This window comes from Hakea prostrata, chromosome 3 (genome assembly GCF_041222555.1).
Source record: "Hakea prostrata isolate BN-2017 chromosome 3, UWA_Hpros_2, whole genome shotgun sequence".
In the NCBI taxonomy this organism is placed as follows: Eukaryota; Viridiplantae; Streptophyta; class Magnoliopsida; order Proteales; family Proteaceae; genus Hakea; species Hakea prostrata.
Genome location: NC_142602.1, coordinates 2544760 through 2562683, shown reverse-complemented (window position 1 = coordinate 2562683; position 17924 = coordinate 2544760). Strand labels below are relative to the sequence as shown.

The 17924-nt window shown below is 36.4% G+C and overlaps 3 protein-coding genes and 1 non-coding gene across 4 annotated transcripts; 2 read left to right on the top strand and 2 right to left on the bottom strand.

The window, feature by feature from the left end:
• Positions 1–1478: 1478 nt before the first annotated feature.
• LOC149019981 (glucuronoxylan 4-O-methyltransferase-like protein (DUF579)) lies at positions 1479–2815 on the bottom strand. The gene has a single exon (XM_089147973.1). The coding sequence runs from the start codon at positions 2703–2705 to the stop codon at positions 1722–1724; it is 984 nt and encodes a 327-aa protein (XP_089004099.1). The 5' UTR covers positions 2706–2815; the 3' UTR covers positions 1479–1721.
• Positions 2816–4946: 2131 nt separating this feature from the next.
• TRNAV-AAC (transfer RNA valine (anticodon AAC)) lies at positions 4947–5020 on the bottom strand. The gene has a single exon. It is a non-coding gene; the product is annotated as a tRNA-Val (tRNA).
• Positions 5021–9492: 4472 nt separating this feature from the next.
• LOC149019979 (non-specific lipid transfer protein GPI-anchored 1-like) lies at positions 9493–11545 on the top strand. The gene is made up of 3 exons (XM_089147971.1): positions 9493–10123; positions 10822–10884; positions 11063–11545. Exons 1-3 carry the CDS (start codon positions 9760–9762, stop codon positions 11221–11223), a joined length of 588 nt encoding a protein of 195 aa, XP_089004097.1. The 5' UTR covers positions 9493–9759; the 3' UTR covers positions 11224–11545.
• A 1317-nt stretch (positions 11546–12862) lies between these two features.
• LOC149019978 (non-specific lipid transfer protein GPI-anchored 1-like) lies at positions 12863–14735 on the top strand. Its single transcript, XM_089147972.1, has 3 exons — positions 12863–13682; positions 13885–13950; positions 14141–14735. Exons 1-3 carry the CDS (start codon positions 13319–13321, stop codon positions 14275–14277), a joined length of 567 nt encoding a protein of 188 aa, XP_089004098.1. The 5' UTR covers positions 12863–13318; the 3' UTR covers positions 14278–14735.
• Positions 14736–17924: the final 3189 nt, after the last annotated feature.

Here is a 17924-nt window from a genome sequence, read left to right as displayed (position 1 = left end):
TGAAGGTGTCTTGGCTGGAAGAAAAGGGAAGGAACTGGGAAAAGAAACAAAACAAGGAGGCAGTGCTGATCAGGACATTTCATTTCTAATTTTTTAATTGATACCCATTATTGAAAGTGTGGATCATCTCCCCTGATGGGGATGTGCTCCCCCGATGGAGTTACCACCACAAATTATATGGGATTTGCAAATAAAAAATAATAAAATATCTTAAATAAATAAATTCCATCACCCTAACCTTGTGAGCTCCCCTATAATTCATGGTCAACAGGGCAAACGATTTGGACTCCCCATTGAAATGTTTTGGGGGTTCATGAATGCATCATAACTATACCCCATAAATGATCAAAAAATGTTGTCAGCTTGTGATTTCTCCATTATTTTGATTAAGTTTGAATAAAAAATAATGAATGATAATACAAAAATTAAGAACCTAAAACCTTCGTGAGTCCGATTTTTAGGGTCATTTGTAGGCTTCAACCGTATGTCATTTCATGATCTCTTAGCAAGGGATTTGATACAAGATTATAATGTTGGGTTTGTTCACTTGATAAGTCACTTTTAAGAGTTTTAATGAAATGAGTTTTGGGGGTGGGGAACTATTATATCTACTATAGGAAGCGTTGAACTTGTGACATTTTTTTAAAGATGTGCCGGTCATTACTAATAACTTAGAATCATTATTCAATTATTTTGTCCAAAACTTTTCAAAATTGTTCCAATTGATGCCTTATGCTTCAATCATCTGCTCATCCATTTCAAGTCCAGATGGTGATGTTGTCATGCATAGACACAAAACATCATTTAGATCGAAGAATCATCGAGATTGATCGGAACTAACATAAATTACCACCAAACAACTTCAAATTTTAACACCAATAAATCAATGACAAACTCAAAACCCTTTGCTTCCCCAAAAAACAAAAGACAAACTCAAAACCCTTTTGCATGGTGAGCTAAGGTTTGTCTTTAAAAAAAATAAAAATCTTGATAACACATGCACCCGACTAAAAAAATAAAAATCTTGAAAATACATTCATCGTGCACCCAAGTAGCCAACTACAAAGTCTTCATGTCGTTGTTTCTCAACAGTCTAGTCATGTCAAATGCACGACTTATTTGTCCCCACAACATTTATTTTCTCGAAGGATTATGAAATGCAAATTTACAGAGTTTAAAAATAATTTCAACCATCATCTGAGAAATCTCAGTGAATATTAAATTTGATGGGGAGGATAAATTTCTTTTATTTTATTTTATTTTTAAGAGAGCCGGAAGATAAAATGATTAGATATTATTGAGGTCCATTGGTATTTTTATGGTATCGGCATTGATTGATATGCTCCCTATGATATATCTTTAAATACCGGCTTTTCTGGGCAATGTATCTTCTTTTCTTTTTTTCGAAATACGTGAAGTCTTAATTTCTTTTGAAATTAGAAAGATTCTACATTGAATAAAATTCAAAAGCAATAAAGTACGGGATGATCTGATATTATTATTAAATGCGTTCCGATCACTATCAGCACCTTCCATGTAAGAAGCGAGCAACAAGGAAAATCTCCATCACTGGCATTAGACACAAGGAAGAAAGGCAGCACTATCTAAAATCTAAAATCAAAATCCAAAGCAGAGAAAATAAAAAAAAAAAAAAAAAAAGACTGAAACTTTGTAATCTTCCCAAAAGCGATTATTATCCCCAAAAATGACAATTCTAATTTCTAACAAAAGCGGTCGGAGGCGTTGGATTTTGTTGGGGGAATTTCAAAATGCCAAAGCCTTCCAACTTGGTTAACCCGATACTTGAAACAGAGAAATTCCTCCGCAAACTCCTTCTCCACCTTCCGATCGACATCATGAAGAAAAACGTGGGTGACCCCTGACCCCACCCTAGCTCTTGCCATCACTGCTGCAGAGAAGATTGCTCCCATCCTACCTGGTGCCTCAGCAAAGTAACCCCTGGGTGCGTCTATCATTATCAAATCCCATTCTGTCTCGTAAACCTCTTCAGGGAGACCCGTGAGAGCCAATTTGCACCGGTAGTTATCCTGGAGATAAGCTTTTCCCGGCCGGCAGTAGGGTTCGGTCCGGGAGGATTTGAGGAGGTCGTCGGCCTGAGAGAGTTGGGTTCGGTAACGGACGCCGTGAGCGTGGAGGGTAGGGAAGTCTTTGAGCACTGCTTGGACCCACTTGGGATCTTCTTCAAGGAATATTGTGTTGCCACGTGGATTGAAAGCGGACCACATGAGCGAGTCGTGCCCTAACCCGAAGACCAGGAAGTTGCAGGGAGAGAGCGAACGTAGCACGTCGAAGGTGACCTTGACCTCTTGCAGCGATTGTTGTGGAACCACCTTTGACGTGGCGTAGTGAAGCACCGCCAGAAGTTGCGTTGGGGTTGTCAGGTAATGGCTATCGACGCTGTTGAAGTCGGAGGCGCCACCTTTGAGGGAGCAGAGGATTGACTCTTGAAATGAGATTTTTCCGATCAGCGCAGAGAGAAGAAGCGCTGTGGCTATAAGGACCACCAGAGCCAATGCTAAGACGAGGAAGAAGCAGAATCTGGGTTTGTTCTTGTCTAAGGCCACGTATTTGTCCAAGTACCAGCGACCCTTCGACATTGAAGCAACACTACCAGCTCTCTCTTTCTCCATCTCCTTCTCTCTTTCCCTTTCTTCTCTTTGATTCGCCTGCAATTGCATTGGCATGTCGACCAAGCGATCGGAAATGGAACCTTATATATATATATATATAAATATATAAAAAAAATAATTTATGAGAAGAATAGAATTAAGAGAGTAATAATAGGGCAACAAAGAGATGGATCTTCGTTCACTCGGTCCAACCCACTTCGTTCTTTCAAGTTTTCTTGTGGACCGTTCGCTTATCTCTTATCTCTTATCTTATCTTATCTTTGCGTCTCTCTTTCGATAGACAAATATATATGTTCCCTGCTGCACAGAGGGATGCGAGAGATGTGATTCCTAGGGTAACCGTCGGGAGAGGGAGAAGTGTCATTTCCATTGGGCGTTGGTGGTTATATTGACCAGAATGCCCTTACCTGGGGTGGGAGGATGAAAGGCGTTTAGCTTCGGTGCTACGCATACCGAGCTGTTTACGGGTTGGAATCAATCTCGACCACCCGTTTTATTTTTTTACTTTTTGAAATACTCAGATACTTGGAAAAAAAAAAAAAAAAAAAAAAATCTCAGCCATCACTTTAAATCGAGACCGTAGGCAACTCAATGCGGCTTAATATTGCGCAACATTACAACCCGAATGAAAAAGAGAAAATAACGGGAAAATATTTGCTGGTACATTAGAACAGAAATTTCCACTAGCTAAGGCGGTAATCAAGGAAATAGAATATTTCATTATTTTCCCTCATTTTTTGGTAAAATCATTTTCCCTTGGATTCATAAATATCATTCCTTAGCGTTCAATTTTCCAAAGTTGCTTGGGGGCTAACGTCCGTTTCACAAAAATATAAAAGATTTAAATCTTGACCATTTGCAGCATTGAAGTCAAGCCTTCAGTTCCTTTGACCGCCAATTGCCAGTGGTATAACAGCAAAAATAATTCCAAAATTACTTCCAAATATTCTTATGCCTGAAAGTATGAAACCATCCTTCAACATCCCATTTGATATGTTAAATCTCAAAATGTAAGCATTCAAAAATTGTGCGTAGGGTCAATCAAAGTTCCCTAATATCTATTTTTAGGTGGGCATTCAACCTAAGTTTAGGATTTTTTCAGTAGAGCTATATATTCCCCTTAGACCTCTTCATCACATATAATAAGGGAGTTCATCCCTAAATTCTCGAGTTATGATTTTCTAGGTTGAGGTCTATGTTTCCTTTACATCTCACCACCGCATATAAGAAGAGAAGTTGCCTCAAAATTCGGACAAGATGAATCAAAAGTGGAACCCTCAGGCGTAGCAGCCCCCTTCTTAATGTATGATAAAAAAAAATGAGGAAAATAAAATTCCTATCCTAATGAGTAGAGGATCTAGACTCATTGATCTCCTTCCTACCTTCAAGTCTTGAGTCCTTATCGATGTTATTGCAATGTGAATATTTCCCTTTATAATCACATAAATGGATATTATTTATAACAGCCATGCCACATCATATATTGTGACCCTGTCCAATCATGAGTTACAATTTTTGGATGCCCTAGTCCTTGAAGACAACTCAATGTGTAATCTCTGTTTGTGTATCGTGTGTGTATCAAAACTAGAGTCTATCTACATTATAGCTTAAAGGGTTATTGTTAATTAATAAATTTCAAAATCAAACTCATGTTATGGAGACAAATTAGATTATTAATGAGTTAACAAAACCATGTAGAGACATTGTCATAATTTTTTCTCAGTTAGCCTTGCTGCACCAATAAGGATTTTAATTATTAATATTCAGACAATGTTCATGCAATATTAACTCTTAGCATAAACATTGTGCACCATGGTAAAAAAGATCATGTACTTTGAATTTTTCTAAATCATTCAAATCTGATATCGTTTGGTTATTCTCATCTGATGAACTAATTTATCTTCAAGAACATGGGGATCAACGGAAATTGGAAATCCAAATAATCTTATTTCAAGGCAAATATAATACTCACCTTAATAAATATCTGAACAAGTTTTAATATGTGGAATTAACTAACCAAACACACCCTAGACATCAAGCTTGGAATTTGGAAACCTTTGCCAACCTTTCGAATTGAAGCTAATAGTTCTATACTTCTATTACCAAAATTAGAAAAAATAAATAAGTAAATAAAGAAGCTAATTGTTCAGACTTCAGAAAACCTGGAAACACCCCCAATTTCGGCTCGGCATGTCAATGGGCTGTATCAGCTGGGTGGCTGGGCCTACAGCCCACGGATGGTCCGTCAAAATAACCCTTTTATCATGAGGCAAAAAAAAAAAAAAAAGAAGACATTGGCTTCGCCCGGGCTCGAACCGGAGACCTTCAGTGTGTTAGACTGACGTGATAACCAACTACACCACGAAACCATTTGGTATAAAGAATATAACTTTGTTTCTATTTATTAATTCACAAAGAAGAAATTAATAAAAATATGCTCGTATAAATTATCTGAAAAAGGCACACAGGTGGAATGGATACGTGAATAAAAACGTAAGATTTGCACCTGAAGAAAAAAATATTTACTTTTTTCTAATTGTGGTTTAAAGAAAGAATGCTATTGAGTTGTGGTTACATGCTTAGATACAAAAGTTATCCAAATTGGTTACCCAAAAAAAAAAGAATTATAATTTTTTTTTGTGCGAAAAGAAATCGAAAATTACCATTAAGTAAGGGTGTTGCAGTTACATCCATCATGGTCCATAGTTTCCACATAAGGTGGTGTATGTGTTGCCTAGTTAAGCTAATAAACCATAGTTTTGTTGATTTCCTACTTAAATTACATCCCTTGAGTTTGGTGGTTATAGGTAAAATTTTTGCCACTATAAGGAATAAAGAGGGGAATAGATTTGGATTTGTTTTAGTTTTGTACACTGTGTTGCTTTCCAAATTGCTTGTAGTTGATCTTCCACTAGTTGTCCTTTGAGGGTTGTATTTTAATGATCCCTTGAATCTTTCCTTCCCATAGCACTCTTACACTCCACTTTTCTCCTTCTAGTTCATCAAATAAGTTTGCACACATAAGTATTGGTGAGTAACCAAAATTATATGATGTTCTGAAGCATTTAAGAGATGGTGTTTGTTGTGTTTCTTTTTCATTATTAATCTTGTTTTGAGACCTGAGCTCTAGTTCTCCTATCCATTTATTGGTACTAGCTAGTACCTTCAAGGGGTTTGGGTTCTTATTGTTATGTACTTTAGAATTCCTTTCAATCCAAATGTAGTAACATGTGATACTAAAAATGGAAGGAAACAAAAAATCCAATTTTTTGTGTCTCTATCTATGTCTTGCCAGGCTTGAAAGGAAATGCATAAGTTGATGAGAGAATTATTGTGTATGAATTCCATTCTCAATCCCAATGTCTTGCTGCCCAAGTTCTTTTCGTCCAACTATAAGATAAAAAGATATGCCACATAGTTTCTTCATTAGTATTGCATAGTTCACAAGTTGAATATCCTCCTGTCCATTTGGATACTATAGCCTTTGTTGATAGTCCTGCATTCACAAGGCACTAAAGAAAAATCTTAAATTTTGGATGAATGGGTAGTTTTCAGTAGAATTTCCACCATCTATAAAGATGTATTGGTGATTCATGGTTATTTAGCTTTGACATGACTTTTCCGGCTAGCTTAGATGTGAATTCGCCTATTGTCAATAGTAGTGATAACCATGAATTCAGTGTTGGTGATAGATTGAGTGATTGAATTGAGTGAGATAAAGATGTTGGGATGGGGGAATTTGGATTCCGAGTATGTGGCTCCCTTATTCTTTGTAAGTGAGAATCGTATACTTCTTGTACTGTGGATTCTCTTCTCCAGAGATCAAAATTTTGGTCAGCTATCATGTGGTTCGCCAAGGTTTTGTTTCATGGATCCATCCAGAAGTAGGTGTTCCTTCCATTTCCGATTTTTCTTAGCACCATCGTTTGCAACATTGGTAGAATTGAGATTATGCTCTGCCATATCCAGGATCCTTTTTTCTTTTTCTCCTTTTGGGGTAGAAAGTGAAGAGTTTGCAAAGTACTTGGTTTTAAGGATCTGTCCCCATAGTGAGTGTTGGTTATTAAGGAGTCGTCATCCTTGTTTAAGGAGTAGAGCACAGTTAATGTGTTCTATTTTTTTGAAGCCCAGTCCTCCTTGTTGTTTAGGCCTGCAACATTTATCCCATGAGATAAGTGTTAACTGTTTTTTTCTGGTTTGGCTTCGCAACTAAAATCTTGGCAGACCGCATCCAAGTTCCTACAAACATTTTTCAGAAAACGAAAGCATTGCATTAAGTGAATAGATTGAGATTGCAGGTCGGATTTCATCAGAACCTCTCTTCCTGCGTATGGCAATGGCAATGACAATGCTCTCCAAGTCACCAATTTGTTTCCCATTCTTGTTAGGAGAGAATCAAAATGTTTCGCTTTCTTCCTCTCATGGAAAAATTGGTTCCTAGGTATATTGCATTTTTCTTTATTTCTTTGATCCCTAGGATCTCTAGAACCTCTTGTTTCTTGGTTGGGTCCACATTTCTTGAGAAGAAAACGTCACTTTTGTCGAGATGGATAGTTTGTCCTGTGAGATTAGTGAATAGATCAATCGTAGCTTTTAGAGCCAATACATATTCCCTTCCGCTCTGCAAAAGAGAGAGGTGTCATTTGCAAAGAAAAGGTGTGAGGTTTTAAGTGCTGTCCGAAAAATTTTAATGCCTTATAAGAGGTTGAGGTTCCTGTATTCCATTAGGAGTCTCAAGAGAATCTCCATAACAATTAGGAAAATGTAGAGGCTCAAGGGACAACCTTGTCTTAGGCCTCTTGTACCTGTGAACCATAGGTAGGGGCTTCCGATTAGTTTCATTGAGAAAGAGGTTGAGGAAATGAGGGTTTTGATTGTGCACTCCAGTGATTTAAAAGCCCCACAGATGGAAAAGTTTAGTGATTATACTTCATTCCATTCTCATAGGCCTTAGACATATCTAATTTTAAAGCCACAAACTCTTTTTTTGCCCAGATTTTGTTCATAAAATGGAAGATTTCATGGGTATTGATGATATTACCATTAATTTGACGCGGTTGTTTTTTTTAATGCAAATGAAATTCCAACCAAGGCATAATAACCACATAATGCTTATAATTGGCAGAATATATTTTTATTATTATTTTGGAATAATTACTATTGCCCCTTTGTTTTCTGATTTTATTACTACTTTATTCCATGTACTTTTTTAAATTGTTAATCCAACCTTTAACTTTGTCTAAAATTATTAATGCCCCCTACCGTTAAGTTTCGTTAATTTACTAATGATGTGGCATCTATATATTTTTTCAAAATCTCAAAAATAATCCTGCAATTATTTCTTTACTTATTTACTATTTTGTCAAGTTATAATAGTACCCTTAATTAACTATAGGAAAAAAATTAATTTTAAATTAAAATTTCTTTCTAAAAAGAAACCATGGAATAAAGGAATATATTTGATTTTTCTTCCTTACAAAGAAATTTCCGAATAAAAGAAATTTTTGATTAAATAAAACTTAAAATATAAACTAAAATATTAAGAAAAATGAAATGTAATTCAAAGTTAGAAATTGAAAATCATCTAATATATGCTGACCATTATACATGTTACCAAATTTCCTATCAATTAGCATCTTATATGCTAATTTGTTTGTAAAACTTTCATTATTGTGATTGTGAAAAATTTAAGTAGAATATGAAAATTTCAACAACCATAAGTGTGTTGTGTCATCAAAACCAAAAATTATTCTAAAATATAAGATTTTAAAGATATAATTAACATTCAATATAGTTTCTATAAATGAGGGCATTATCATATTTTTAACTTCTTAAGTTAAATGAAGGGAAAAATAAACATTATATATTAAATATTAATCTATTATTTTTATTTATTTTTTTTAGTATTGGTGGTTTTTCAGTATTGGAAATGAAATGTTAGTTGCAAGGATTGAACCCAAGACCTTTCCACTTAGAATTATAAATCTTTACCACTCAACTAACCTTGCATTTGCTCATTGGCACAATATTTCTATATAAGGATATAGAGTATAAGTTAGATAACGTTATTTTACTCAAAAAAAAAAAAATATATATATATATATATATATATTAACATTAGTTCTTTTTGTATCCTATACGGATGATCCAATCCGCAAGGACCATGATTGGGAGTTGTTTGATCGTCTTTCTCCGAGGAATAAGCGAAACATAATCAACTTGAATTCGAGACAGCTATTCGAAATTTTAGCGAAACACTGAATTTGTTATCTCATGTCTGCTTTTCGTGTGCATCATATGATTATAATTATAAGTTGACCACCTTAAATAGATGCTAATATAATGGTCAATAACCAACTTCCAACTTCAAATCTATAAGTTTTAACATCCGACCGTTATGGTGTGTGTTACGGGTGTAAATAGCCCAATAACAACTGTATCCATTAACTCATCTAATCTACCAGTTTGGGGAAAGAAAAAAAAATATATCCATTAATTGTAGTAACCCATTAATGGACTGGTTGAGCCAGTAATGGTTTGATGTGACGGTTTTGGGGTCCATACGCAAGTTTCAGAAGAATGAGGAACTAACAGATCATCATTTAGTTGGTTGGTGCATGCATGACAATTAATTACTTCATTTTTTTTTCTTTCTTGACACGGTAAGCACTCTATCAGACGTTTCAGATGATAAAGAAACTCATTAAGAAGTTTCCAAGAAACCATGTCTGATCTGCTGTGGTTTCAGGCTTTCAGCTTACCTAAAAATCAATTTCTTTTTCTCTCTCTCAAGTCTGAAGTCTGAAGTCTAAAGTGAAGACTCTGAACCTCATTTCTTGTTTTTTCCGTCATCATAACTGCACTACCCATCTACCCAGTACCCACCACGAGTGATCAGTACTGCTATTTAAAGTTCCATCTTATGGGTGCCTGGCATTTAACTGACCCCATTAAATGCTATCTCTTGTAGTTCATCTAAAAGAGTAATGCTACAGCTGAACCGAACATCTCTTTCACTTCATAGCCTTGTATCCCAGCCTACTTCATTGTTGAAGTTCAAACAGAAAAAGGAAGGTGGTTCAGGAAGAGGATCACTGCTTAGTCAAATATGAAGATGAAGATGAAGATGAAGACGAGTTTGAGCACTCTTCACCTAACAATTCTTCTTGTCCTTTTTGTTTTTCAAATTGAACCAAGCAGCTCTGCAACAGTGGCAGAAGAGTGTAACGATGAATTCACAAAGGTGAGCCCATGCTTAAACTATGCCACTGGTAAATCGGTTTCTCCCTCAGCCGAGTGTTGCACTGCTGTGAGCGAAATCAAGGGCAAAAACCCGGTTTGTCTGTGTTACATCATTGAACAGACCCACGACGGTCAGGCCACTCTCAAACAGATGGGGGTTCAGGAGTCCAGGTTGATTCAGCTCCCATCGATTTGCAAGTTGACTAATGCTAGTCTCAGTGAATGTCCAAGTAATGCCCTTTGTCACTCAAACTTAATTTCTCTCCTTTTTCTGCAATTTTTTCTCTTATTTTTTTATTCTTTCTTGTTCGGAGAACTTTTTTTTAGGGTTTCTGGGTTCCATTAACCTTGCATTTATGTTGGATAATGCCAGTATCAGTGACCACACAAGTATGAAACTCTGCATGCACGAACTTGAAAGTAGCTATAGAATCGGTATATGAATAGATGGTTGAGTTAAATCAGTAGTGCCCTTCTTTCCAAAGCAATTTTTTTTTTAAATTTTTTTAATTTTTTATTTATTAATGTTGAGTATGACTCATGCTTGCCATTGTGTTATGACGTCCGGGAAGGTAACCCGGCAAAGTATTGGGGAAGTGCCCTTAGAGCCGGTAGAGGATCCATGTTTCTTTGGGCATTGAAGTTTCTAAGCCCATGAATAATTTTAGCTTAAGGTTTTTAAGTTCATATATATATCATCTTGTAATAAAACATGGAGTTGTTTTAAGAAGAATATAGTGAAAAACCTAATGATGGAGGTAGCTCAGTGTGAGGTGAATCAGATTTTTACCAAGATAAAATCTGTCTCTTTCTTTCTTGTTTTCTAGTCGATTGCATGTGATTGATTGCTCTAATCTAACAAGTAATCTGCTTTACCCAATAGTCTCTATTAAAAGTAATATTTCTCACTGCATATTTGTTTGGACAGAACTCTTAAAGTTAACACCCACCTCTCCTGATGCAGCAATTTTTACAAACACTTCATCCGCAGGTTTGAGCTTCAGCTTCCTTTTCAATTCCCACTAACTTTGATTCTATTAGTTTACATTCATTGATTACCCTTCACAAGTTCACTTGATGGGTTTCTTCTTAGTAGTCCTTGTACTTAATTGTGATCCATGACATTAAGGCTTAAGGCCCTTGTTAATGACGATCCTGGTATGTTGCAGTGGCTTCCAATTCAACGGAAGCTATGTCTCCACCCTCAACCGCCGACTTAAAATCCAACGGATTTAAGAACGGTTTTCAAGTTGCAGGACCCGCCATTATCACCGCCATGGCTATCTCCATCGCAATGTTTCCAGCTGGATACATATTCTCCATGGTGTGAGAAGGACCATCAAGGCCTTGAAGTTAAATATTCCTTCAGAAAGTCCCCAATTTTTAGAGCTAATGGTAGGCAAGGCAAGTGATTTTAAGGACTGTACGTTTTTTCAGACATAATGATGAAACTCTGGAGTTTGGGAGGTACCGTAATGAATTTTGTTATAATTCCAGAAAATAAAAATGGCACTAGAGTCTGTTAATTATATGCAATATTGTGGTACTTGCAATTGTATGAAATTTAAGGACAAAATTGGGAAAAGATCCAGAAATCTCATCTCTAATGGTGCAGATGTGATTTTAACACTAGGGTGTTCTGAGTTAGTTACTATAAAAAATTTCTATAAAAAATTTCTTATATGAGGAGGTCACAAGTTTAATTTTTTATAATACTATATGTAATAGTTCTCATCCCAGATTGGGTGAAGGTGAGATCCACATGATTGAGGCCTTGGGCTGCCTTACCTGGGCCGGAATATATATGTTCGGTCGATTCCATTTGTGGACTCTTGTATAATAGCCTTTAATATTCCTCTAGAGAATATTCCATTATATGAGGGCTGGGCTGCTTGGTAATGTATACCCCATGAAACGAGCTGTGCCTGGGCTGATTTGCAAGACATAACGGTTGATTAGGTTAGTAGGTCCAGGCAAGTCAAGCTCATTGATGTCTCTATTAGGTATCGTAACTGTGTGGTGCGTCTGACATGGTAGTGTCGTTTGTTGGGTATGTGTCATGTGAATTTTGTTAAATTCAACTATTCAATGTGTACATTTAATCAACAAAACTAAAACATAGTTGATTTTTTTTTTTAAATGAACCAAACTATATTTTGAGCTGTTGATAATTAATAGAATTACCAGGTGTATATCCAATGGGGTAACCATAGATTTTTTTTTTTGGGTACAAATGTGCTTTTATATAGTATAGGGAAATTGGGGATAGGGACATTACATATTTTGTAGAAAATGGTCGAATCTACGACTCTCTACTGAAAAGTGAGGTTCTCAACTATTCCACTAACTTTCTATTAGTAAGTAAAACTATAGATGCCAAACAAGTAAGAGTCCTCTATTAAAATCTCTAGCCCTTTGTTGTCAGAAGTCCATTATGGTGCTCCTAATGATCTTTTATCAAAAATGAAATGAATTAAATAATATAAATAGAATGAAATGGTAAAAAAAAATTTGGGAGAAGAAATGTGGAACTTTACTTCCTGGTTCCATGGTTTAGATAAATTTGGCACATAAGTGAGCAGAAGAGGAAAAATTATCTAAAGTGAGTGCATCACTTAACGTACCAATGGCCTCGTAAGTAATACAACCTACATTGTTTACCCAAAAACCAGAAGCCTACCTTTGATATTCTATTTGGTGAAACAAAAATAGTACTATTCAGGGCAGAGCTGTCTCACAGCCAAGAGCCCTTAGATTTTATTTTTTTTTAATTTTAACACAAGCCCTCTTAACATCTTGTTTTTTTCTTTGGCAAATTATTTCAGTGTGCTACAATTATTGTGTGGCATCCTATAGTCTACGGTCTAGATCGAAATTATAATTGAGATGAAATCTTAACCACTCGGTTTGTGTCATATTCTTGTAATTTTTCTTTTTTTGTAAAGTTTAAATGCTAAACGAGCACAAGTTTCGATGTATGGTATACCATTTAATGCACCACATGGTGAACCAAACTAGAGAGGATAAGAATTCAAAAAAATGATTTCCAAGTCTTTGGACAAGCCAAAGTCATCGGACTCATCACTGAAAGAGATGTCAACCGGAAAAGGGAGATTAAGAATGGGAAGGAAACCTCTACGTACACTGATGGAGAATCGAAATTGACGTATCACTCCTCCATCGTACACATGGTATATTCATTGCAAAGTAGATATACTAACACAATAAGCTTCTCTTGCCAAACTCAAATAAATGCCCACCTCCTCTCAACTAACCCAGTTCTGGATGATGGCATAGGAAAACAGATCTTGAATCATCAGATCGAACATGATATATATAATTAGTTTAGTGGCAAGAGAAAGCTTGGGTTCGGGAAGAAGCAGCTGTGATCTGTGTTACTGTGTATAATCTATTATTATAATCAAATGGAGATGGTGATGATGATGATGATGAAGAAGAAGAATGCTACTTTTCTCACGGCCGTGATCTTTTGTGTGTTTCGAATTGGACTGAGCATCTCACCATCAGTGGAACAAGAGTGCAGCAACGAATTCGCTAAGGTGAGCCCCTGCATAAGCTATGCCACCGGAGCCATGGCTGTCCCCCCGGCCGACTGTTGCAGCGCCGTCAGTGATATCAAAAAGAAGGACCCAGTTTGCCTCTGTTACATCATTCAACAGGCCCATGATGGTCAGGCCACCATTAAGCAGCTGGGAATCCAAGAGGCCAAGTTGCTTCAACTCCCCACCGCTTGCAAGTTGGCTAATGCCAGTATTAGCATCTGCCCAAGTAATGATCGATCTCACCCGACCCCTCTTCAATTTTCTGCAATTTTCTTTTTGGGTTTCTGAGTTCCAATCATATATGGGTGTTGAGAGTCTGGATCAACTGAGTATATATAGCATGCAAGTATGGGTTTGTGCATGCATGCATGTACTTGATCTGTCATGATTAGCCATTAACTTTTCTCACTGCCTATTTGTTTGAACAGAGCTCCTAGACCTACCACCCAACTCTCCTGATGCTGCAGTCTTTGCAAACTCTTCATCATCACCAGGTAGAGCTTCAGCTAGCTTCCCTTCTACTGCTTATAACTTTGTTTTCCTTTTCTTAGCTTTCATTGAATTGACCTTCATTTTATTGGTTTCTCTCTTGACATCTGTTGAAGTATTTATTTATATATGATCATTGATCCTTATAATAGAACACCCATGTGAATGATGTTAATTCCTGCTGGAATGTTGCAGCAACATCCAATTCACCGACAGTTGCGTCTCCAGCCTCAACCAACAAGTTAAAATCCGATGGATTTAAGCATGGACCTGAAGCTGCAGGTTCCACTGCCATCATCACTGCTGCGGCTGGGCTCTTCTTCCTGGCGTGAGGAGGAGCATGAAGTCATGAAGTTGCCGAACTGAATTATCAATAAATATGGAATTCATTGTTGTATTAACTTTCATTTTTCATTAAAATCTCTGTAGAGAAACCGTCTCAAACTCACACTTCCCTTCAACTTCAGTGTTGCGTATGGCCACGATCGAATCGAGTGGTCGAGGTCGAAATCTCGACCAGTCATTTTGCATTTCGTTTCCAAGTTACTCATGGGTGTGAAAAAATACAAAACAAATGGTTGAGATGTCAACCTCACCATACGCAGCTGCACATTAATTGAGCAACACTGAAGCTGTATCCCTGGGGACACTCTGTAGCACGTTATAACTGTAGCTAGCTGGAATTTAAAATAAAATGGTTCAATGTAATTTGATGAGAAAATATTCCCACATCAAATATTATATTGCTTAATTGGAAGTAAACATAAGAGGTCTAGTTTTATAGTCCGTGGGATTCATCGAAGGTAGCTTGCACTTATTTTGATTACATCTTCATTCTCAAAAGGCAGTTTTTACATATAATTTAAATATAAAAAAGGTTTCGGTTGGCCTTGAGAGAATTCAAACTCGACTTCGTACCTCATGGTACTGGTCTTCTTGGGCAACCCTTCAAGGTTGGGTTTTTTTTTTTTTTTTTTTTTTAATTTTTTTATTTTATTTTAAATTATTTATTATTTATTTTTTAATATATATTATAGATTATACGCTTTCTCTTGTAACTTTCAAATGTATAAGATAAGAATAGAAACCCTCATTCAGTCGACAAAAAAATTATTCAAATGAAGGAGCATTTACAGCCTTCGTTGACAATGTTACACAATAGATTTTCTTTATTTTTTCCTAGAGGAGAATTGCTTAAGTGCATTCTTTCACTGCCTTTGGTGCACATGCTTGTTATGATTCTCCAACATCTGTGGGTGAGATCGTTTTCTATACGCAAGGCACATGAATGCTTGAAACCATGAACATGTTTAGCGGCAGAACTGAGATCAATAAAGTACTGAACTCATTTTTCTGTTAGCAACTGAAATGCAGAGGACAAGCATTTACCATTACATTGTAGGTATAATCACTTTTTTTTATTTTTTAGAAATGGCTTTATTAAGTTGGGAAACCGCCACCAAAACCTTGGATTTCTACTCAACCCTTCTATCGCCCAAATGGAGCCCGTGTTTTTTACTAATTAGTGGCGGTTTATTGAAAATCGCCACTAAATATCCATTATTAATGTCGGTTTATGATAAACCGCCACTAATTAAACGTCACTAATTCTACTTTTTCTTGTAGTGGATGGATATTAATATGCCTCAACGAGGGTCGAACCTACGACTTCTTCACTAAGAGGTGATGGTTTTAACCACTAGAACAACTCTGCGTTGGCGGGTATAATCACTATTAATGCCATCCTTTCCAGCAACAGGCAGATGAGCACTCTGACTTGAAATGGTATTCTGAGGTATCCATCACCAACATTTTCTAGGGTTCCATCTGATCACTGATTGCTTCCAACCCTTTCCACGTTAACGCTGGACACAGATCAAAATTAGCTGGAACTGATTCTGGGACACGATTATGAACTAGGGCCTTCAAAACCTTGCCCAAAATGGTGAAATTCTTTACCCAAAAAATATAAAAAATGGTGAGATTGAGTTTCAAACATGACAATACCAATTACTAAGCCATTAATTACTCAGACCTTCTATGGGTGCGTGCTTTGAATGATCCACGTTGTCGGGACAGAGATGTTTGTCTCTGAACTTATTACAAGATTCACACTATATGACTGCAAATCTCTTTAAAAAACCTAGGGAGTAAGACATCTCCATCCAACAGCCAACAACATTGTTGTCTTATTGATTGCAAAGGCATTTTCCATTCAATAATTGGTCAAGGATATTTGTCATTACCCTGGATTAATTTGAATGGTAACAGTACAAAATATGGTAATAATCATAGATAGTTTTATATGAATATGTTGGAAATTGATTGGCAAAATTCTCTTCTTGAGGATTTTGGTGCAACATAAACTATGTTAATCATGAAAACCTCATATATCATACCACTTGTGTATAAGATGTACTAATTGTTTAAGTTCAAGCACTCAACTTCTTTTGTCTTAATGGATAAGGGTTAATTTGAAGTAGGCTTCATGCAAATTTGTCTGCCCTTTTTATTTTGAGGGATCCCGCATATTGATGATTCTAGGCTTCCCAGACTAGTAACAGACGGCTAGAAACATGAAGAGGGTCAGTAGTCTCTGTCATTTCCTTCCTCAAAGGGGGCATCCCAGATTGCCAAATCAGGATTTCTATTCTTCTTACTAAATGACCAACTTGTGATCAAGTCGCCAAGAAAGTATTGGCATCTCCCAAATAATACGTCTCTGTGCGCCTTTACTTACTCTAAACTAAAGAGCCCGCCCTAGCCGAGTAAGTAAATGCATGTGGAAAGAAATGATGTTGCCAAAGCTGCTACAAAGGATGTAAAACTCGCAGTTAGGAAGAAAAAAGAGAAGAACCACCATTGTTACCGAAGCTGCCCAATGACGAATTCATGCTCTTTCGACCTCCAACCACCATTATAATGCAGCTGCCACCTCTTTCTGGTGTTTAGATATGTCTTCATCTGGGACCATTAGATCAAAGAATCATTTATGGAACCAAAAAGTGTGATTGTGTAAACATACATGTAGGTAAGATAGGTATTAGGCCTCACCATGGGAATTTTTTGGGACTACAAGAAATTTGTAAATAATAATAATAAATAAACAAGAGAGAGAAAGATAAGGTTAAGTGTGTTATGTCAGTCTAGTGCGAAGCCCATGAGTCAGCCCAAATGAAATACAGGCCCATCTCATAGGTTAATTCGCTAAAGTCAGGTCAGATTAGGGTATAGGTTAATATCACTTAAATTTCTATAACTCTAATCTCATAGCGTTTGCTGCAAAGTCCGGGCCGATATGGGCTGGATCTGGGCTTGAATTAGCCCGGCTGGAGCCAACTAATTAAGCAGGTTGGGTCAGTTTACCTAACAAAACATATAATTACATAAGATAACCCATCATTAAGGTGATCATCATCATAGATCATGATCATAATTAATGATGATCATCGAAGATAATAACCCATTTTCCCTTTGCCACCTAGTCTTCACCAAGGGGGAAATGATTACGCACCGCGTCTCCTTGGTTTTGACAAAAACCTAATCATTATAGCCTTACCCTCTCTGCCTTCTTCTTCTTCTTCTTCTTTTCCACCTTCAACTTTATCTCCTTCTTCACATCATTACTTGTCTTCAGACTCCCATATTCCCAAAATGCCATTTACCTTCTTTCTAAAATTAATATTTTTCTTTTTTCTATAATTATAATTTTCAGTATTTTCTTTCATCTTAAATCCAAATTTCTGATTATCCTATGTGAACGTTGTTCTATTCTGCATCGGTTTCATACTTTCATGTCCGCTTTGATCAATGAGGCTAATTCAATTACAAATTGATGCTCCTATTTACATACAGAATAATTTGCATTGATACCTCAAAATATAAGCTTTAAAGCACTGACACTTCACTTTTTGTTTGAAAAAATAACACTTCAATTCATTAAATACATAAGTCCATTTTATTAATAAAACAGTTAATC